Below are 23,061 nucleotides of genomic sequence, written 5' to 3'. Positions count from 1 at the left end.
AATATTACTATATTACTAATATTTAAGATTGCTGCCTGAAATTCAAGAAAAGGGTAGTATTTAGAAGAGTAATTTGTTATATTTTTTGGTGTTTAAAAAATAAATATAATATTTCTTTTTTATACAAAAAAAAAATAATAATTTTTACAATCATGTTAGTGAGTATAATTAGCCAGGGATAAATGGACGTACGAGTGATAAGACTTATTTTATATAAACCGAATAAAATAAATAAATCCTAAATTTATTAAATTTGTTAGGGTTATAAAAATATCTTGGATGTGATTTAATCTTTCACTCCATAAACCTATCGAGATAAACTCTTGATATGATTTAATCATCTATTTCTTAAATTTGGGTTATAAAATAAATCAATCGTCATACAATTTGAATTCATAAAATTATCGCGATCATCAACAGGATAAGTTATACTACAGTTATACTATCCAGGGTTTGAAGTAGAAACTTGTCCAATATATAGTAAGTTCATTGACCCTATTAAAGTTCAATAAATCTCAAGACTTATACATATGTTATTTAATTATATCATAACTTTTAAGTATATTATATTTATTTTTATTAATAATTTAAATTTATCTAAAAATTGATATTAAACTATTTAATTATCTATTTTTATTCAATAAAAAATATAATTAATGTTACTCTACGTAGAGAAATTTTTAACCATTGTATTAACACAGAAGAATAATTGAGTGGTGGATCTGTGATATCTCTCCAAGAATACTATAGTTAGGATAGAAATGGTAATATCTATCTTGATTGCTGATTTAGATATGTATATTCATGTATCAAACAAAGCTTTCTCTTTCAAGTATAAGACAAGTAGGTTTAATTGGGCCACAAAAAAAAATTAGTAAAGTTTGAATCAAGGGGGGTGTCACTTTCTGATAACAAATATCGAGTTGGAAAATATGTGCCACAGTCGACACCTAACATAAGCTTGCAAAAGGAGGAGGAGGAGGAGAAAACCAAATTTGTGACAACTAGTAGTGGCCTTTTCTTGAGTAGGTTCTTTTGTAATTATTATGTAAGCTTTTTGCCAGCTTTTGTTTTGGGTCTGCTGCTTTACCCTGTGGAAAGGATGGGCTTAAGTTACTTCGAGCTCTTCTTTGAGGGTTTTTTGGTTTTTTTGATTTAATATTTTTTTTACTTTAAAAAATAAAAAACAGAGGCATTTTATTGCTACTGTCTCCAACGGGGTCCTCTTCCTCCGCCAAACAACCTTATCGTTTTCCTCTTTCTCGGTCCATTACTTTATTGAAAAGGTCGCTGGGTTATCAAAATTAGTATCAAATAGCAGCACAACTTCATTGAATATAGGTACGGGCGTGCACCGAGGAAAAATCTCAAGCCAATCCAAACAAATGCTTGGATAAAAAAAATTATAATTTGATTTGTTAAAATAGAAAAATACTGATTTGTATTTTATTTAATATTAAAAAGATTTATAGAAAAAATAATATCTATATATAAAAAAAAATATATGCATAATATGAATATTATCGTATTATATTGGATGATTGAAAAAACCAAATTCGATTGATTGAAAAAATCAAACTCTAACTAATTTATTTAGAAAATTAAACTTTGATTAATTGATTAAGAAAATTATATTATTGTTGATTAAATATTATTTTATTTTTAATTGAAAAATTATTAAATTATAATAATACTGAAACATTATTTTTATATTCAATTAAATATTTAAAAAGGTATAAAAAGCTAACGAGGATATAATGTTGTGAGAGGTAGGTGTAGTTAGATTTGACGTATTTGTTTAACATGGGCATAAGTGATCTTGGGTGTTCACTATCTCATTATACATTTGACTAGTTTTTATATGTTATATAGAGTTTACAAAAATATATCTAAAAATGTTTTTGGTGACTATGGATTTAGTGTATAGTTGTTAAATCATCTACCATATTATATATTAAAAATATAATTTTTTTGCATTATATTATAAAATATGTATTTAAAAAATAAAATATTTAATATTTAAAAATAATAAAAATCTTTAATTATTATATCATTATTTTGGAAAATATCATAAACATTTTTAAAAATTTAAAATATTTTATATGCACTTTATTTGCATCATCATTTTTAAAAAAAATATATTTATCTATATCAATAATATATACTTTATTATTGAACATGCATCATATCACATAATATATCTAATATATTATATTAATTTAATATATATATATATATACACACACACACGTAATTATGGGAAATAATGAGACTAAGTTGGCACGAGTGAGATGAGATTATTTAGACAGAAAAGAAAGAGAGAAATGCATATATTTTCAATTTTTCCTTTCAATCAGATAGGTTAATGGGCTAGTTGTTGATGTTTTTTTCCATTTTCCAGAAGCAACCTCTCGACATACCCATCGAAAAAAGTTAAAATAGAAAAAAAAAAATCTCACCACAATCAATTTTTTAATCTTTTTATTTTTGTAATCTGAATTATGTAATTTCGTAAGGACAATGAGAAACAAAACGAGCAATTTTAGTATGTTTTATGAGTCATCTCCAATATGCATGCTTTTATTTGAGCCCACCACTCATGGACCGTGGTCATGATAAGTTGTAACATGATAAGTTTAAGTCAATAATATTTTAAAGTAATTGATCGGTGTGAGTTGGAGCCTAATTTCTTTGAATTTTTAAGAAAGAAAGAAAGAAGAATGATGAGCATAATGGGCATTTGGGCACAAAGACCCTCGTCAAACAGGGCTACCTACTGATTTGTTAAATTTTGAAAAAGTGTGGGGACAGGACACCAAAGCCGCAGCCACAGCCACAGCCACAGGCTCAGTCTCTGGCAAACATTATGGAATCAAATTTCAATCCTGCTTTAGCATAGCGTGATTAAGAAGGATACCTATAAAAGCAAAAGCCAGGATTTTCAACTCACCAAGCAAACCAGATTCCCAGAAACATAAGGTACTGTTCTGTAGTGAACGTGAAATTGATGAAGCTTCACGGGACTGGAATGGTAGTGCAAGTGATGATGTGAGAAAAAAAATGAAATGTGAATCCCAATTGCTTGATTCTTTAACCTTTGCTTTTCTAAGTTACCGATTTCTTGTCCCTTCTTCCTAAAGCAATACATTACATGTCCCTTATAATAAATACCCTCCTCTTTCATATTTCATTTCCACTCAAAAAAATTACTTGTCATTTGAGCCATAGTTCTGAACCATACCCACCAAGATGTCAGATTGGGGACCTGTTTTTGTGGCGGTGGTGCTCTTCATCCTTCTGACGCCGGGCTTGCTTTGTCAATTTCCAGGTCGTAACGGTTGTATAGAGTTTGGGAATTTTCAGACGAGTGGAGCTTCCATTCTGCTTCATTCCATTCTTTACTTTGGTTTCATCTGCATCTTCTTGTTCGCAATTGGTGTTCACTTATACCTTGGCTCATAGCTTTCTGGATTATAATTCGTTATTTGTTATCTTTTTCTCTGTTTTCTTTTTGGATGATAATCAACTGAGACTTGTTTTTAATCTATATATAATTCATCTGCCTACATGACCAGTAAAAGTGTAAACTTTTCGTTTGTTTATATCAAGTTCACAAGACGACATGTATTTTTTTGATTGGTTTATAAAACTTTGTTATATTGCACATGAGTGATAACTAAGAGTATATTCGAATTAAGTTCGTTTGAGTTTGGGTATAAAAATTCTATATTTTCGAGTTTGAACTCAAATTTTAAGAGTATTAGGTTTATCAAACTTATCAATCTTTGATACAAAACGATAAGTTTGAATCGATATGTGTTTAAACGATATCATTTTAGTATCAAACTAAACTTAAAACTCAAATTTGTATTGGTTTGAATACATTTGAAATACGCTCAAACTCAAGCTCAAATCTGGTTCTATGATAAAACGAACTGAGCTCGAATCCAACCTTACTGATGCAACACAGTAAATTGAAGTAAGAAGTAGGGAGTAAGCCAAGAAGGTGTATGCATTAATTTACTCAACTTTCAGAGACTTTTTTAGCTTTCTAGGCGTAAAGATGCACATGAAGAACGATAAGAAATAAAATAAGAAACAAACCATAGAGAATGGTATGCACAAAAATGGCAGCCACACTTGTCTTCATGTTTAAAAAATCGACGGGTCGATTCCTTCCAGGGATTTGCAGCAACAACCCAGGTGCCAGAAACGCAAACAGAGCCGCAGCTATCAGTGGAGCAGCCCAATCCTGCATCCTAAACTTCAACAACAGTACAAACAAACTTAAACTTCTCTCTTCTCAGTTGAGCAAAGAGCTTCAACCCTTGTAGAATAATAGAGCAGCTGGCATATAAAGAAGGCTGCAACATTATTGGTCCAACTCCATAAAGCCAAAAATAGGAATCCCATAAAGCAATAAAAAGTTTTTTGGGGATAAGGGATAGCGTTATTTTATGTAAATTATGTGAAGTAGAATCAATCATATTGTCTTTGTAATCAATTGAAAATAGCTCACAACTGCTAGTGGTTGGTGTTTTAATGCTTCCATCACCATCCATTTCTGCCACTCTTTAGGCTTTTTCCAAAGAGTATAATTGTTTAACGATCGAACCAGGAACTTAGTCCAATACAGGGCTTGGAAGAAACTGGGTCCATTATCTCATTCTCTTTACCTTTTCCCTCTTTCCGTAGGGAATTCACAACTAGAAAGAATAAATTCGGTAGAGTCAGCATTTTCAAAATATTTGGTTAATTTGATATATTAAAAAAATTAAATTAAAATTAAGTTTTTTATACGAAATTTATTTTGGATCAATTTTATAAGACTCAAAATTAAATTAGATAATATTAAGATTAACATAAAATTATTTGAAGTAATCCAAAGTAACTCAAATGTTTAGAAAAATATTATTTTAGTAAAACTTGTTGATAATGAATTATAGAAATACCGATAGATAATATCAACAACAATCGAAATTCTGATAGATTACATATAATTATAATTACTCATATTATTTTTATTTTTATTTAAATACTTTATTTTATTATTTGATAGTAATAATATGATTTAATTTATAAAATTATTGATGTATTTTAAAAATTTTGGTTATATAATATTTAATAATAATAAATTGAAATAACTTAATAAAGAAATTAAAATACTAAAAATATTTTAAAAAGTAAAATTAATAAATAAATTCACGTTTGAATACAAAAAGTTATATTAAAATTGGAAATTTTAATATAATTTTAATTTAAATAGAAGGTTTATACTTTAAAATTTAAACTGATGTCATATAAATAAAATGGCATGATGTGATCTACCAAATCTAAAATTAGGCAGTCATTTTTTTTAAATGACTATATCAGTAATTTCAATCAAGAAAATGTCCCACCACGACATCGCAAAACGACGACGTGGTTCTGTTTAATAAAGCCGTTTAATCTCGAGCAGACAGCTCACGCCCCACAACCGAGTCAATAATTTCTCGTGTTTGCAAAAACTATTATTCCCAAACTATCACTTTCAGTTTTACTCTTTAACTCGTTTTCACTTAATCGGGTGTTCCTTCATTTTCTAGCGTTTCAGTAAAGCTAGCGGCCTGTCACCTCATTTCTTTAATCGTTTCTTCATCTTTTAACCATGGCTGACTGGGGCCCTGTTATTATCGGTGTGGTGCTCTTTGTTTTGCTGCAACCGGGGCTTTTGTTTCAGTTACCGGGACACAGCCGCCCGTTGGAGTTTGGCAGCATGAAGACCAATGGCAAAGCTATTGCTGTTCACACTCTTATCTTCTTTGCGCTCTATGCCATCCTCATCTTGGCCGTTCACGTTCATATCTACACCGGATGAACCGGCTACCGGGTTTCTGGGTATGAGTCTTGGTTCCTTTTCGTTTGTAGTTGTGTTAGCTTCTATATAACAGATCTGAATGTGGGATGTCGATTTTGGGTTTTGTTTGTATTATTTCAATTGGGTTAGACCAAAGCCTGGTGTATGAGCTTAAGAAAGAATATTGAAGTAAAAAATGACAGATTTGGAGATTAATTTTGCTATGTGTATTTGCCTCTGTGTTCAGTTAATTTTTGGAAGTTTGGTATGGCTGATTTTTTGACATTTCGCTTCAAGTTTTTGCATCATTTAATTTCAATGAAATGTTGCTTGGTTGTGTTAGTTGTAAACCTTTAGAAGAACTTTTAAGTTAGAACTTTGTATTCTGTTTCTTTGAAGGTTGCATTGCTCTGCATCCTTGAGTAAGAATGCTAACCTAGCTATGGATGTATGGAAGGCTAAGTGGTCTGTGAGACTCATAAGAACATTCAACAGTTTAATTTTGAGATGTAGTCGAAGAGGATTTGGACCCATACATGAAACCCCTTCCGTTTTGAAATGTAGTTGACGAGGATTTGAACTCAGACATGGAACCCTTTCCATTGTCATTCAAACTACCCCAAGGGCAGAATGACACTCTTTTCTTTGGGTTAAAGTGCAAAAACTGAAATCTATAACACCCTGCAACATCCACTCATCCAGGATTAATCATATTTCATGTATAATTGGCAATTATAGTGAAAAAGATTCTTTATTATACATTTCTTTCCATGTTTAACAGAATACACACGCCACCATACAACAATGAAACCATGAACAATTGGGTCATGTAAAGAAAAATAAAATTAGAATAGACAAGGAAGGTAGAATTAGAATTAGATGCCCCAACTTCATCTGAAAAAGTTAAAAAAAAAAAAAATAAAGTGGAAGAAATGTTGAGGATAGAATAAAGTTGGTCAATCAGAATGTATGTGAATGCCAACTGCAATGATCAAGATAGTGATTATGCAGAAGTATATAATGGCATGAATGAGGATGGCAATTCCACTGGTGTACATGTTTCCGAATTCAATGATCCTGGTTCTTGCTGGTAGCTGGAAGAGAAGCCCTGGAGACAGAAGGATGAACAGAACTACAGAGACAACTACCGGTCCCCAATCTGCACTCATCTTTCTTTATTTCTTCTGCTCTCTTAATTAGCTATTTTCTGAAAGTGGATGTGTGGAGAACAGACAGTTTATTGTCAATTGTGAAATTGTGAAGAAAGTGATGTTGATGCATATTATGTAGTAGACTGAAGGAGCTAAATTTCTTGGTTGTGAAGTGATGGGGATGCAAAACTTAATGTGGAAGAAGACACTTGGTTTAAAAGGGAGGAAAGGTATGTTGATGGAAGTGGGTTTGCTTTATGAAGATGGAAAGACAATACATTCTTTAAACTAATTTCCCAATTATTTTTCACATGAATACTTTTTTATCTTTTGTTGCTTTGAGAGATTGATTAAGGTGGATCCTTTAGGACCTTGACTAATGATTTCATTAGAGACAAAATATGAAAAAGCAGGTGCATATGTAAAGAAGAGCCAAGACTACATGTTTCCCCATTGTGTCCTTGTTTGGTTTTGCCTTTCTTTCAGAAAAGGAATAAAATAAATGTTCAAAGTAAGCTGCACACACAAACTAAAAGCAGATGACATCTAAATTACTTGAACAGTTTCACCTTATAATTACAAGTGAAAATAGTCCTAGCAAACACATTAATGCTAGAAAAGTCTAGAGTGCATATGATAGCTAGTTATAACTAAAAAAACTATGTTAAATGTAACAGAAATTGGTATAGGTGCCAATCTTTAAGATAACAAAACCAGTGCAAAGCACAATATTTGAGCTAAAATTTATCAAAGATCCAACTCACCCTCAATTCTCAATGTGTTTATTGTGGCTTGAGCGAACTTAGAAGTGTAATTCATAGGTAAAGTAAAGCCATGGCATTTGTTTTTATTCTTTCTAATAATGACATGATTGTTGCGGCAATGCAGGTCGGTTTGGAATTAAGGGATGTTTTCAAAAAGTAGAAGCTTTTTGAAAGAGCTTACTACGTTAAGCTCATCCACAAGTTAATCAAATCCTATAACATGGAAAATTTACTTTGTTTTTTTATATCCTGTATCTAGACAAGTTGATAGCCGTGCCAGCTCAATCTCAATGTGGCCCATCGTATTGATAGGTCGGGCTATGTCAAGACCCATTGTTATACAGGTTTTACGGGTTAGGTTAACTTACCAGATGAAGAGTTGTGACATGGCTCATGATTTCCTAGGTCGTGTTATGTCGAGGTTTTAATAGGTTGGCCAACACGCATTTGCATGTTAATCCACCAAATTAGATTATTAAATTTTTTAAATTTTTAATAAATTTTTGCAAGTCATGTGGGTTTGGTTTTATTCGAAGGCCTGATACAACCCATATATTCTACAGAGTGTCGCAGGTTGTGTTTTAGAAAAAAAAAACAGAGGGTTTGGGTCATGTCATAGAGTAGGGTTGAATTCAAATCGAACCCGTTCGAGTTTGAGACGAACTAGCTCTATATAAGCTTGCTCGAGCTACTTGTCAATTTTGTCAATTAAAAATTTTGATACAAAATGATGTTATTTCGACCAATATATATTAAAATGACGTCATTTTAATAATAAAATAGTTAAAAAATCGAGCTTGAAATAAGTCAACAAAATTCGAACCTTGTTCGAGCTTAACTTTCACGAGCTCAAACTTAAACTCGAGCTCTATTATATATAAACCAAACCGAACTCAAGCTCAACTCAGTTCGAATTTAACCCTGCCACAAAAATAGTCCAATCTTCTTGACATGTCTACCTATATTGCATTAGAAAATATTTTCTTTAAATAAAATAATAAAGATATTAATAAAATGATAAAAAATTAATTATCACATTATCATATAAAAAAAAATCACAAATGTCTTTAAAAAATAAAAATTTTTAAATACACTTTCACCATGTTATCATTTCTCTAAAAAAATACATAAATATATATAGATAATATATATTGTAAGATATATTTATTATATCATACTAATATAATATATATTAAGACACGTATTGTTTTTATCTATAAATCATCAAATATGTATTGTAAAAAGTTAATGACTATGACCCTAGGACATTACCATAATTAGTTGCTAGATCGTGGTGTTAGAAACTCGAGATCCTATAAATTTGATGGAAGGGAAGCTTGATATAAAACCCACCGACAGTTCACCTACATTTAATATGTATTCTTATAGTGTGTTATGTCAGACTAATATAATAACATTGAATAATACTATATATATCCATTTTTAATATGTTAATAAATATATATTTATTTGTATTATTATATAATAATATATTTAATATATATTTATTTATATACTTAGAGTAGATATATCATAATTGGATCGGCACTATGATTTTTGTAACATGAGACCACTTTCAAGCCTTGAATCGGGTGAAGCATCAATCTAGTAATGGGCTGGGCTGAGCTGAACTTTTGAGGAACGCCTGATCCAATTCCACGTTGATCTGCCGCCCAAGCACGACGAACAGTGCCGTCCACGGAGGTGCTAGTTGTTGTCAAAGTGTCGTGGAATCCAATGTAAATCCTCTGTTCCGCTTACCTTTCCTTCACCTTCTCGCGTTCTGTTTGTCTTCTTTCACCCTCTTTTGTCTTGCTCAATTTAACTTTATCTATCTTCTCCACACTTCATCTTCATATTGCTTCACTCGCTTCCCCTCTTATCTAAAAGTCTACACCCTGCTTATCCTCTCTCTTATTGCAACTCAACTCAAATCATTCCTCGTTACATTCTGACAAGAAAATGGCAGATTGGGGCCCAGTAGTTATAGCCACAGTGTTGTTTGTGCTGCTGACTCCAGGGCTGCTGTTCCAGCTTCCTGGTAAAGGCAGAATCGTGGAGTTTGTCAACATGCAAACCAGTGGCCCCTCCATCTTTGTTCACACCATCCTATACTTTGCACTCGTCACCGTCTTCCTTATTGCTATCGGCGTTCATATCTACACAGGGTAATGTTAGCCCTTCTGTCACTATTAATCTATGCCCCTTTTTTCACCTTGCTTGCTTGTTTTCATCTCGGATGATTAAATTCGTCAGTTTTTGTTACTGGATATCCGCAAAGAAAGAAGCTAGCCTTCATACATCGCAGTTCTGCTACAGTAGTACTGTCTTCAAATTTTTTATTTTAAATTCTTCTTGATTATTGTTTCTCGATTTGTGTAAATTTAGGATATGTATCTTTATCTTTGATATGAGATTGTGATACAGTTTATATTGAGTACATATCCAGATAATAATTATATTCTCTTAGGTGATATTGCTCTATTTAATAGCCAGTTCCATGGATTGGCAGCAATAGAACTTGGGTAGAGAACTTGGGTTTGATCTTTAGTTGGAAAAAAAAAAAAAACTCAAGGCAATTTAAACCTAAATAGAATGAGAATGAAGAGTTGCTATCCTCTGCCTGTCAAGCAGTAGACGATTTGTGGGAGGAATAGATACATTAGTATATTGTCACTCTCTTATACAGAATAGATACATTAGTATATTGTCACTCAAACTAGCCTCGGGGGTAGCAGAACAGATGCATTAGTAAAATCCCAAGTTAGATGGCAAACAGACCGAGGCAAAAATGGTTCGTTCTTCATCCAAATTAATACAGGAGAAACATTATCAGTGATGTTCTTTTAGTTTTAGTTCCTAGCCTAAAGTATATTTTGCTGGAAGTTCTTATGGCAAGCGTGAAAAAGCCAGATAATAATCAAACTAAAGATGGGAGAACTTCAACTTTCGCATCTGCTGGAAAATGTTAAAAACAAGAAAAAAGTCTGAAAAAGAAGACAAAAATTTCAAGAAAGCCCTTATATACTTCGCCTTCATTTTCTACAAACGTCTTACTCTTAACTTAACCTCGAGATCATTCAAATACATCCCACAACCAAAATCAACATCACAGAGTCCACATTTTGACTCATCTAACAATAAAATGCTTCAATAAGCAGTCATTAATCTTCCATCCATGACAAACATAAATCATACAAAGACGATCTCGACAATTGAATTAAAGAAATTTCAAGAGGAATGACTCAATTAATACAATGACAGAGCTAAATAGCATCTAGGTGAGCAGAATTCCAAAAACAAACGAAGCAAAAGCAGAAGTGCTTAGGATCGGTTTGACTTTGAGAATATAGTTTACGGCAGAGTAGAGTTCAAAGAAGGCCAAAGGACAATGTCCTACCCAAGTTTTAACCCATTTTAAAAAATACACCCACAACGTTTCAAAAACTTAAACATCTATTATAAGCTAACTTTTATTAAAAGTTTTTGTTAGAGGTAAAGGTAAAATCATTATTTTATTACTAAGTTTTAAAACTTTAAAAAGTTATATTATTTTATCTCTTTGGTTTGAAAAATTAATCATTTTTTCTCATGATTAAGTTTTAAAAAGTGCATTTCCCCCCTAAAATTTCAAATTTCTCTAGCAAATGATGATAACTCTCTCCTTCCCAACAATGGCTATCCCTTTGACTGACATTATCTTTGAATTCAGGTAAAACCATTCGTCTAGATAACTAAGACATCGTCTAAACAACTAAGGCGTTATCTAGACAAATTATTGTTGTATAGACGACAACGATGAATTCAAACCAAGGATAGATGAACCTTTGGTTTGGACACATTGTTGTTGTCCAGATAATGACAACTCGTTTGGATGGCACCTTTGTCATCCATACGAAAAGTTTCATTTAAATTTAAAGAATTCATATGACACTGATCAGAAGGAGAGGGCTTCGGACAGAGAGAAAACATCAGAGAGAAAACCACCATCAGGAGGGAGAAAGAGCAGCCATCGTTTGTTGAAAAAATTGTAGGCGAAATTTGAAATCCTAGAAAGGAAAATGTCTTATTTACTTATATTCTCATTGTTATAATCATAACCCTGTTTAATCATCAATGTCGTAATAACATAGTTACTTTAGCTAATTTACATGGTCATTATGTTAGACTATTTTGTGCAAAATTTTAAATTTCCAACTTGCATTGGTGAACAATTGTCAATATGTTATGAACAATTTTCAAAGCTTAAAATCATATCTAATCACTAACTTCTTGCAAGTGGTGGAAGTTGCTTTAACTTGGATATTTGGAGAGGTTGGTTGGTCTATTCTGTGGACGTAAGAAAAAGAAAGATGGTCGGCCAACTAACGAAAGAAAAAATCAAGGATCGTTTCTAAATAATTTATTTTCGGAGTAATTTTTCAATTTGATAATAAAACATTACTCAAATAAAATATCCCCTAAAGCTTTGAATTCCATCATGGCCAAATGCATTCTCAGGTTGATATAACTATTTACGCTTGTAATATCTCTTCTTTTACACTATTAATACACAAATATATGTAAACCCAAAGCTAAAACGCTGCAAAGAAGAATAGTATATATTATAGGAACAATATGGGGTCCATTGAACCTTAAGATAAAGACCCAAACCGGCATAAATTTGCATATATGCTAAGAATTTCAAAACTGTTTGCTGTGTTTTTACCTTTTCACAAAGCTTTTATCTCATAAACAAAAATATTCCGTATTATTTTACACGCCAAATCCATAGATTTTGGATAAAAAGGGAGCGAGCTTTTGGTCCATATATGCAAATATCCTTCTTGCTGTTTTTTTGGATCAAAAGCACTATGCATGAAAGCTATAGAATGAAGATCAACCATGCCAATCACTTGCACGCAGAGACTATTGTGGTATCCTTGACCGGATCTGTCTCTAGCTTAATTGTAAAATTTAGGAAAATTCCCATATCTGTTTAACAGTAATTTCAGTTATTAAAGATCAAAGGGAAGAAGAGCAAAAAGATTTAAGATGATACAATTTTCTCGATTTTGTTTCTAATATTTATTATATCATGATAATAGGATCTTAATTACAAGGTATGAGACTTGGATCTCATATTGAAAAATATAGGTTTCTAATATATAGACTCTTCATCTCAATAGCTAACTTCTTCCAAAATCCATATCATTTTATATAAGAACCATTATCACGTCTCTCAACTGCAATTATGTGGTGCGGATGGTAAAACCGACATTACAGTGTTTGTCAAGACTAACAGGAAACTAACACACAATCAGTCTGTATGGACATTAAGACAACGAAGCGTAACGATATTTTAAGATCCTAAATACAAAATATAAGAGTTAATCTTGTATTAGAAAATATGAGTTTGTAATGTGGTTCTCCTAATGTCTATATCAAATACATTTTTGTCAGTTGTAAAGAGAATAGAATTGAGGATATGATCATGCATGCGTGTAAAATAGATAAGGTTAATGCATGTATGTATCTTTTCACTACATTTTGTTGTCGTAAGGTGCTAACATCAAAAGTATTGTACTATTTGGAAGTCAAAGATATAGAAAAAGACACTGTTCTTATCCTCCACATGTATAACAATATTTATCCCTTTGCTGCATCAGTTTTACTTTCTATTGCAACAGTTTGAGTCGTTCAATTTCACATGGCTATTGCTACAATAAAACAGATAGAAAGTATTGGTCAACTGGCTGATCGGAATATATGTCTCTTCATCTCTTGTTTGTAGAATAGCTAGACACGTCCACGCATGGTGGGCTGGTAAACCTATTTATCTTCAAACTAGTTGAATATCAACATTATTCCAGTTACTGTTATTTGATCATATATGATTTACAGATTGATCATCTCTAGACAAATCTCATATCGTTAAAACAAGAGAAATATATTAAATTTTTATGTGTATTTTACAGTTTTGAGATGTAAAGTTTAACTGGTTAAATTAAATATAATTTTATTAAACTGTTAAGACGTACTCTGAATTATTAAAAATCAAAACTAAAATCATAATAAATTATGTATTTAAAGTCGAGAATATCTTAACAGTATCACTTTATTAATGAAAGTCTGGATAACTATAACTGTGTTAATTAGAACATGATTCTTCTGGTTCTTTATACAATGTTTGGTGGTCCTCAGTACTTACTAGTCCATTTCACATTCATGCGAAAAAGCAAATCCATTTCACACTCATGCGAAAAAGCAAATCCCTGGGTGGCATTTCGTAGGATTGATGATGCACTGCAGACTGCGGTGGAGCTAAAAGCTTGAGGCTATTGGCTCCTGTAGCATATCTTAGAAAGGCAATTAATTCAATCTTTTTAACACACGCAGAATCCTAGATTTTATCCCTTCCCTATATCTGGCTGGGTCTGACCGACCACAAGCTTATCTAGATTCTTGTCTATCTTTCGGCCTTCTCAAAAAAAAAAAAAAAAATCCCAAAATTTATTATATATAGACCTTCTCTTGCACCACAACACATAACCATTTGATTCACACACAAAGGCAAAAAAAAAAAAAAAACAAGCTTTCAGGTTAAGATGGATTCGAGCCTCAAGCGCAGAGGGTTCATTAAGGGGAAGCTGGTGCCGCTGTATCGAGCGGCGAAGACTGCCTCAAACGTGCAAAACAATAGCAAAGTTATGAAGCCTAGCCGGTCGGCGGCGGCTACTGCTTCAATGGGTTATGCAGTCCACCAGCAGAAGGCCAATTTTGTTGCTGAGCCGAAGCCCAAGATTTGGTTTATTGTACAAGCTGCTGATAACAATCGTAAGGTGAACCACTCTGATAACCTATTTGGCGATGAAATGGTGGACGACAAAGCCGCAAACTACATCGCTTCGGTTAAAGAACGCTTCAAGCTTGAACGTACCAACTCAGAATGAACCAACACAGTGAGCGTCTGAGAAAGTTAGCGAGCATATTCAAACCCATTACTAATCATATTTAGCCATGCCTCCATTAATAAAGTACTCGTCAACAAGAAAGATATGTAAGGTTGTGTTTGTGTAGAGAATTAAGGTTAAATATTTGTAATTAAGCACTTGTAATTGGGATTAATACTTGTAGATTCGTATCAGTACATGTAGTTTATTACTGTATCTGTCCACTTTTATCTGTCATTATATCTATATATAATGACAGATAAAATACATTGTACACATACGCACATATAATAAATATATATATAAGAACATATGAAAAATGATAAATAAACAACAAGCTAACTAAATATACACCCGTGAGCTACTCGATACAGTGAAAATATAACTGCGACACTAAACGTCAACATATGGAGGTAGACGACTCTCGAAAAAAATCGACACTCCATGACAACGACAAACACTCAAAAAATCGTAAAATAAAAATGCCACAGTCACCAGAGCCCTCCCTCTGCTGAGGGACATCTGTCGCTTGATATAACGCGAGGGGATCACGTCGTAGAGTCTGTGCAGAAGATGTCAAGAAGCTCATCGCCTCTAATAATGTGGGAATGAATGTCATGTATGGTCGCATCCGCTGCGTTAGACACCCTATATTCCCCAAGTATGATTCCTCTGAATCATCCACCGTAATCGATCACTCACGAAAATCTATAACCCCGACCACTCAATGTATGCAGTTGAAGTTTATAGGGATGTAAACCTATAAATAGTGATAAAATACAATTGATTATAAACTAATTCAACGTAAAATATTATGAAAATACATATTTACTATACCTTATCGACCATCCCCTATGTTTTGTAAAACAACCCCGGGGTGTACACTATCTCAACCATCCTCATGAAAAGGGCCGAAAACTCGAACTCCTCTTATGGTGTGGTATGTCAACTCTTCCAGGCCATCTCAATATGACCTCTAAAGAATGTGTGGGCAATCATCTAACGCTGTAAAACAGTCGTACGATGATCGTCCTGGTGCTAACGTAATATAGCCAAAAAGGAATCTACATGCTAAAATGCTATAAACAACTTGAAATGTGTTAGTTATTGGCAAATATATCAAACTTTTAACTGAATTTTATAGTATAGACAACTTACATTGTCGGTCAGCCACTAACGCAAATCTACCATAAGCTGCCAAAAGTTGTCCTTCGACTTTGACCTAATGAAGTAAACATCATGCATGTCGGGAGCCGTAATTCTAGTGTACCACGTGAGGAAAGATTTCTCATGCTCTAAGGCAGTGGATGGAATGATCCTAAGTTACCATTTTGCCCTCCCTCTGAGTGGATTTGTATATGGGGTATGAACTAACAAACCCTTCCAGATGATCCGACCGTATGCTGTACGAATCATTTGTAAGTTCCAAGAAACTAATAATTCATTATTTCATCCTACGTAACAATTAGACATTAATTGATTAATGTTACCTTCTCCATGTATGCAGGAGGAGATTTGGCTGGAGAATCCTAAATGAAGGTCAAGTCCACCGTGTGTGCTCTCTCGACGGACTGTAAAATTGTAATTTTGTTCATTCGTGACCAATATATATGAATATTTATATACTAATTTTAAATACTCGATACCTCAATCTGGATGGCCTCAAAAACATTCTCTTGGAAGTTCTCCTCCAGTGAACTAATCTCCGCTGTCTTTTTGCTGGAGCTCGGGATATCAGCATGTAACCATAGTCGCTCGTCCTGAAAAAGAAACAAAACATCATTAAATAAACATTATAATTGGAAAGACATATCGATCAATGACATTTCTTAAAAAAACATAACCTCAACTTTCAGGGAAGGTGTTTGGGGAGAACCCTTGATCAATAATATCTCAATACGGGTTCCCTACATGCATGAAAAAGATAAAATAGTAAATGATATGTAGATATAAAATATAATATCTACAATAGTTATTCATACCTCAAATGGATGATCTGAAGCAACCAGAGATCTAATCGAAAGGCTTTTATGAGAAAGACCCTGTACAAATATATAAAATAAATTAATCGATAACAAAAAAATCATAAAAATCAAGTTTCATCGATAAGTGATATGCCTCAGCTCGGACATGTGATGTAATAGAACGGCCAATCGGTGCCCCTTCCTAGGGACTATCCTAAGGTAATAGTAATAATAACTTGATCAGTGACATTTCATAGAGAATAATATTATAATATAATAATAACATTTAACAGGAGACTATAATTTTGAAATTATATACGGACCTCATGTGGCTGATGGGATGGTATTACGGTATCAATGGGAGAAGTCATCTCGAGATCATCATCCCTCTCCTGTATGAATATAATTATAGTTATTAGAAGCTTTCATGAAATACAATTTTTATAAGTAATAAATTAGAAGTGATTTGACAACTTGAACGACGGGGGTTGGATATGTACGCATGACGATGTCCTCTAAACAAGTCATATGATCATGTAATCGAGCCATATCGTTGCGTAATCTAGTCATATGTAAATCCACATCATCGTGTAATCGAGTTGTTTGTGAAGATATATCGTCATGAAAACTTAAAATCTCATACAAAATTGTAGCATCCCAGTGCGCCAATACAACATATAATGTGGAAATACTGGGTGATACGAATGGGAGACACTCTTCGGTGACATAATGGGTAGTACGGTCCTCCACTCTTGGATGGTCTGTGGTCAGTAGACTTTGAACTACAGGGGGATATAGAGACTGCTCCATCACAGAAGGCTGAATAGGTTCCTCATGTGTCTCCAAAGTCTCGACGGGTACATTTGAAGGTCTTAAGGCTGAAGAAACCCCGTCTCTGATTGCGAGAGAAACCAAAGATGATGAGGAGGAATCAGCATCCAGTAAACTAGTGTACTCACGAATCTCAACATACCATGGTAAACCCTCCTCCATCAGTGATGGACAAAGGGGCAATATGACATCCTTATAATGATAAAGATATATAAGTCATCACGAATCGCAACATTCAATGAATTAATTGACTTATTAATTAACGAGTACATACCGGATCACTAGTAAAAATACGACCTATATGAGTTCAACTAGGGATGTCTTGTGTATGCCACCTAAACATCCATAGGGATGCATATGCCTCAGTAAGGTCAACCCAATCGTACAACGTGTCCAGAGTCTCATATATCCAATACTGCAATATAATCATTAACGATTTAAATAAATCAATTCATATTTTTGTCAATTAATATATATAATCAATAAATTAAAACTAACCTGAAATACGAAAAGAAATCTATAAATGTTGTATTTACGCATTTCAGGCATCCGTCCAGAGCACACTTTGTCACTTGCCTGTGACATAGACTCGTACGTCATCTGCCATATGACAACGCCCCAAGGATAGGAATTAAACCTGTCCAGATGATTAACCAACTGTAAATATTCTAGAGACACCTTCTTTCATCGATCATTCCCCAACAAAACCATATGAAGAACATACAGTAAGGTCATCTTGACGGCATCAATATCGTCATCCCCCCATGGCCTTGACAAGAAAACACGCTCTAAGTCATGATACTACACATTCAGACAACCTCGAAAGTACGTATCTCTGATCTTATGTCCAAAGGAGCGGGGAATATATGAAAAAATATTAGTGCGTCGACTAAATGAAAGGCCCATCACCAGAGCAAACTCAAATGGGCTAAATCTCACATCAACCCTGCTAACCCTAAACCAAAACTCGTCTCTGGTAGAGGGTCGATGTAGCTGTCGTAGTAGAAATACATAAACTAATATTCTAGAGAATTTGGTTTCGGGTAAACGAAAGAGATACCTGAAACATGTCCTCTCAAATAGTTGTAGTTGATCTAGGGTCAGTGTAGAAGCAATTCTAGATAATACGGTGCACTGTGCACGACATATCACATGTGTTCGAAAGTGTCTGGAATCATCGAGGATTCGTACCTTGCCTTCAACACGTTTTCTTTTGTGAGAAATATCCTGCAAAAATTTTTAAAATTCATAAGACATTCATAAAAAGCAAATATGTAAACAAATGTAGTAATGAAAAAAACATATAAAGATGAAAAATAGAAAACAATCAAAAAGGAAATGACAAAAGGTAAAAAAATAAGATTTTGGTATCTTAAAACGATGAAAATAAAAAAACGAAACTGCAATTCAAATTTTATACTTTGAAATACCTTAAAATGTCAATAATCGAAAAATCGTTCAGAAATCTTAAAAATATGAGTCGATATATCTTAAAATGGTAAAAATCGAAAAAACGAAACTGAAATTTAAACTCTAAATGTTGAAATACCCTAAAAGGTCAATAATCGAAAGATTGCTTGAAAATCTGAAAAATACAAGTCAATGTATCCTGAAAGAGCACATATCGAAAAAACAAATTTGAAATTCGAATTCTTAACATTGAAATACCCTAGAGTGCCAATAATAAAAAAATCGTTCGAAAATCTGGAAAGTACTAGTGGATATATTCTAAAACGGTAAAATTCAAAAAAACGAAAATAAAATTTGAATTCTACATGTTGAAATACCATAGAATGTTAACAATTGAAAAATCAGCCAAAAATATTAAAATATGAATCGATACATCCTGAAATGATGAAAATTGAAAAAACGAAAATGAAATTCGAATTCTATACTTTGAAATACTTTAAAATGTCAATAATCAAAAAATCATTTGAAAATTATCAAAATATGAGTTGATATACCCTAAAAATGTGAAACTCAAAAAAACGGAACTGAAATTCGAATTCTAAACGTTGAAATACCCTAGAATGGCAAAAATAAAAAAATCCTTCAGAAATCTGGAAAATACGAGTCGATATATCATAAAATGACGAAATTTTAAAAAACGAAAATGAAATTCGAATTCTATACGTTGAAATCTCATAGAATGTGAACAATCAAAAAAACGGAATTGAAATTCGAACTCTATCAGTTGAAATATGTAAGAATGTCATTAATCAAAAAATCATTCAAAAATCTGAAAAATATGAATCGATATATCATAAAAAGGCAAAATTCGGAAAAATGAAACTGATATTCAAAAATATGAATCAATATATCCTGTAAACGAAAAAATTGAAATATTGAATTGAAATTAGGTCATTATATTATAAAATGTGCCAAAAAAGCACAAAATTCGAAAAACCGAATCTCAAATTCGAAAACTACATATAGAAAAACCCTAAAACAGAAAAAACGGATATAAAATTCGAAAACTACAAGTTGAAAAACCCTAGATAAGAAAATTATCAATTTACCCCCTAAAGAAATTCTTATTACAAGCAGGTCCAATATTTATCTCTTGGCCCCTCAGTAATTTTCTAAGCTATTAGCGCCCTTGCAGTTTCGAAAAAGCAAATTTCCCCCCAACCCACGATATACTCGACAACAGCCCACTGTCACGTGGCAAATTTCATAAAAGCCCGCCGTGGACTAAGGACTCTGCCAGCTCCCTAATGTTTTGAAAATGCTAATTAACCCCCTAACCCACGGTCAATCCCTCTTAACAGTGGCAAACACTGTTCCCACGGTCGGATTGTCGATCTCTTCATAAGCATTTTTTGGCCAAAATTTCGTAGTTTAATCCTCCAATTTCAACACAAATCAAATCTATATAGGCCATAACACAAAACCCTTCAACCAATTCAACGAAAACAACCAAGAATCAAAACATTTCAAGCATCATTCAAAATCGAAACCCTAAAGTTTCAAACCGCAAAATCTCACTCAAATCTCAATAATATAAACAATAACTTGATTCAAACAAGATTATGGAAGATATACTAACCTTCTTTGCCATTTGTGGTTCCCGAAAAGCACGAAAAACGTCAGAAATCTAGTCGACCGTGGGATAGTGGAAAATTATGAATTTTCTTTGAATTTGCATAGTGAAATGCCCAAAGATTACTATAGGAAGTAAGAAAATTTTGTTGTGTTTATATATAAGGGTAGTTTCGTCATTTCACAAAAGCTGGGTATTTTTGCTTTAACCTGAATGTTTTGGATAATTTCGCTTAAACCTCCTTAATTTTAACCATTTATTATAATTTCCCAATCTTCTTATATCACTAAAATAGGAGAAAAATATTGGGTTCGAATATAGATTTCACATTGCTTTGAGATGTGAAGTTTGACTGGTTAAATTGATTATAACCTTGTTAAATTGTTAAAACGTACTTTGAATTATTAAAAGGCCAAACGACTATTTCCCACCCAAGGTATGCTGAAATATCAAGTTTTCACCCTTTAACTATGGAAACACCAAATACCCACCAATGACCAGTTAAATCTAACAAAATTCTAACGGTGGTAAGGGTAAAATGGTCATTTTCTCTATAATATTAAAAAAAAACTAAAATAGAATCAACTTTTGCCCCCCTAAACTTTAAACACTAAAATTTTCCCCTAACCTAAGTTTTAAAAAATCACAGTTTCACCCTAGGGTTTCGTTTTGAAATCTCTGGCTCCATTGCCGACGGCCTCTCCCCCCGAAGCATCCTCTCCTTTCGATAATCTCTTTCCTTTCATTTGGACGCCCGATAGGCGTCAGAGAAGCTGTGGAAGACGAAGCCAGTTGTCGTCGTCTTCCCAGACGAAGACGAGACGACTCGTCGTCGTCTGGGAAGACGAGTCATCTTCATCTGGGAAGATGATCGTCTTCCTAGATGACGAGATCGATCGATCTCGTCTTTGTAGTCTGGGAAGACCATTTCTCTTCCCAAACGACATCTCTCTGCGCCGGATGGGTTGGGCTGGAGTTGAGGGGGGCCGTCGGTGGAAGAGAAACCGTCGGGAGGGGAAGACAGCCGGCGATGGCACCGGAGAAAGTGAAAGGGTTTGGAAATAAACCCTAGGGGGGGAAATGCGATCTTTTCAAACTTAGCTTAGGAAAAAATGTTAGTTTTTAAACTTTTAGAGGGCAAAATGAGATTAAATTTATCACCGTTAGAGTTTTGTTAGATTTAATCGGTCATGGGTGGGTATTTAGTGTTTTCATAGTTAAAAGGTGGAAACTTGACATTTTAACATACCTTGGATGGGAAATAATCGTTTGGCCTTATTAAAACCCAAAACTAAAATTATGTATTCAAAGTCGATAATACCTTAACGGTATATCACTTTATTAAATAAAGTTTGGATAACTATAATTGAGTTAGTTAGAACATGATTCTTCTGGTTCTTTATACAATGTTTGGTGGTCCTCAGTACTTTCTAGTCCATTTCACATTCATGCGAAAAAGCAAATCCCTGGGTAGCATTTCGTAGGATTGATGATGCACTACACACTGCAGTGGAGCTAAAAGCTTGAGGCTATTGGCTCCTGTAGCATATCTTAGAAAGGCAATTAGTTTAATCTTTTTAACACAGGCAGAATCCTGGATTTTCTCCCTTCCCTATATCTGCTGGGTCTGACCGACCACAAGCTTTCCTAGATTCTTGTCTATCTTTCGGCCTTCTCAAAAAAAAAAAAAATCCCAAAATCTATTATATATGGACCTTCTCTTGCACCACAACACAGACCATTTGATTCACACACAAAGGCAAAAAAAAAAAGAACAAGCTTTCAGGTTAAGATGGATTTGAGCCTCAAGCGCAGAGGGTTCATTAAGGGGAAGCTGGTGCCGCTGTATCGAGCGGCGAAGACTGCCTCAAACGTGCAATACAATAGCAAAGTTATGAAGCCTAGCCGGTCGGCGGCGGCTACTGCTTCAATGGGTTATGCAGTCCACCAGCAGAAGGACAATTTTGTTGCTGAGCCGAAGCCCAAGATTTGGTTTATTGTACAAGCTGCTGATAACAATCGTAAGGTGAACCACTCTGATAACCTCTTTGGCGATGAAATGGTGGACGACAAAGCCGCAAACTACATCGCTTCGGTTAAAGAACGCTTCAAGCTTGAACGTACCGACTCAGAATGAACCAACACAGTGAGCGTCTGAGAAAGTTAGCGAGCATATTCAAACCCATCACTAATCATATTTAGCCATGCCTCCATTAATAAAGTACTTGTCAACAAGAAAGATATGTAAGGTTGTGTTTGTATAGAGAATTAAGGTTAAATATTTGTAATTAAGCACTTGTAATTGGGATTAATACTTGTAGATTCGTATAAGTACATGTAGTTTATTACTGTATCTGTCCACTTTTTATGGGAAGATATCGTCTAGAAGTACCTTTTCTACAGAATTGTAGATGTCTATCTTTTAATGCCGTCTGCATATTTGCTTGTCCACACTCCATAGAACCTGAATACTTTTTTCAGATTTTTTGGATGATATTTATATAGAATTAAAACCTACACTAAATTATGATACATCTTTT

At 33.5% G+C, this 23,061-nt stretch overlaps 7 protein-coding genes across 7 annotated transcripts; 5 read left to right on the top strand and 2 right to left on the bottom strand.

Moving 5' to 3' along the window:
* The first annotated feature begins 2,801 nt into the window (after positions 1-2,801).
* On the top strand, positions 2,802-3,664 carry LOC123222339. Its single transcript, XM_044645039.1, has one exon. The coding sequence runs from the start codon at positions 3,250-3,252 to the stop codon at positions 3,460-3,462; it is 213 nt and encodes a 70-aa protein (XP_044500974.1). The 5' UTR covers positions 2,802-3,249; the 3' UTR covers positions 3,463-3,664.
* Positions 3,665-3,994: 330 nt separating this feature from the next.
* Positions 3,995-4,418, bottom strand: LOC123222341. The gene has a single exon (XM_044645041.1). It carries the CDS (start codon positions 4,256-4,258, stop codon positions 4,052-4,054), a length of 207 nt encoding a protein of 68 aa, XP_044500976.1. The 5' UTR covers positions 4,259-4,418; the 3' UTR covers positions 3,995-4,051.
* Positions 4,419-5,484: 1,066 nt separating this feature from the next.
* On the top strand, positions 5,485-6,052 carry LOC123222340. Its single transcript, XM_044645040.1, has one exon. It carries the CDS (start codon positions 5,648-5,650, stop codon positions 5,855-5,857), a length of 210 nt encoding a protein of 69 aa, XP_044500975.1. The 5' UTR covers positions 5,485-5,647; the 3' UTR covers positions 5,858-6,052.
* A 516-nt stretch (positions 6,053-6,568) lies between these two features.
* On the bottom strand, positions 6,569-7,236 carry LOC123222338. The gene has a single exon (XM_044645038.1). The coding sequence runs from the start codon at positions 7,003-7,005 to the stop codon at positions 6,793-6,795; it is 213 nt and encodes a 70-aa protein (XP_044500973.1). The 5' UTR covers positions 7,006-7,236; the 3' UTR covers positions 6,569-6,792.
* A 2,260-nt stretch (positions 7,237-9,496) lies between these two features.
* Positions 9,497-10,220, top strand: LOC123224151. Its single transcript, XM_044647709.1, has one exon. The coding sequence runs from the start codon at positions 9,714-9,716 to the stop codon at positions 9,921-9,923; it is 210 nt and encodes a 69-aa protein (XP_044503644.1). The 5' UTR covers positions 9,497-9,713; the 3' UTR covers positions 9,924-10,220.
* A 4,118-nt stretch (positions 10,221-14,338) lies between these two features.
* LOC123223938 lies at positions 14,339-14,683 on the top strand. The gene has a single exon (XM_044647438.1). It carries the CDS (start codon positions 14,339-14,341, stop codon positions 14,681-14,683), a length of 345 nt encoding a protein of 114 aa, XP_044503373.1.
* A 7,630-nt stretch (positions 14,684-22,313) lies between these two features.
* Positions 22,314-22,658, top strand: LOC123223937. Its single transcript, XM_044647437.1, has one exon. The coding sequence runs from the start codon at positions 22,314-22,316 to the stop codon at positions 22,656-22,658; it is 345 nt and encodes a 114-aa protein (XP_044503372.1).
* The last annotated feature ends 403 nt before the right edge of the window (positions 22,659-23,061 follow it).

This window comes from Mangifera indica, chromosome 8 (assembly GCF_011075055.1).
Source record: "Mangifera indica cultivar Alphonso chromosome 8, CATAS_Mindica_2.1, whole genome shotgun sequence".
Lineage (NCBI taxonomy): Eukaryota > Viridiplantae > Streptophyta > Magnoliopsida > Sapindales > Anacardiaceae > Mangifera > Mangifera indica.
This window is presented reverse-complemented; position numbering and strand designations above follow the sequence as displayed.

Excerpts from the sequence above, each read along its gene's own strand:
- LOC123222339 (XM_044645039.1), top strand. The coding sequence starts at position 3,250 with ATGTCAGATTGGGGACCTGTTTTTGTGGCGGTGGTGCTCTTCATCCTT.
- LOC123222341 (XM_044645041.1), bottom strand. The coding sequence starts at position 4,258 with ATGCAGGATTGGGCTGCTCCACTGATAGCTGCGGCTCTGTTTGCGTTT.
- LOC123222340 (XM_044645040.1), top strand. The coding sequence starts at position 5,648 with ATGGCTGACTGGGGCCCTGTTATTATCGGTGTGGTGCTCTTTGTTTTG.
- LOC123222338 (XM_044645038.1), bottom strand. The coding sequence starts at position 7,005 with ATGAGTGCAGATTGGGGACCGGTAGTTGTCTCTGTAGTTCTGTTCATC.
- LOC123224151 (XM_044647709.1), top strand. The coding sequence starts at position 9,714 with ATGGCAGATTGGGGCCCAGTAGTTATAGCCACAGTGTTGTTTGTGCTG.
- LOC123223938 (XM_044647438.1), top strand. The coding sequence starts at position 14,339 with ATGGATTCGAGCCTCAAGCGCAGAGGGTTCATTAAGGGGAAGCTGGTG.
- LOC123223937 (XM_044647437.1), top strand. The coding sequence starts at position 22,314 with ATGGATTTGAGCCTCAAGCGCAGAGGGTTCATTAAGGGGAAGCTGGTG.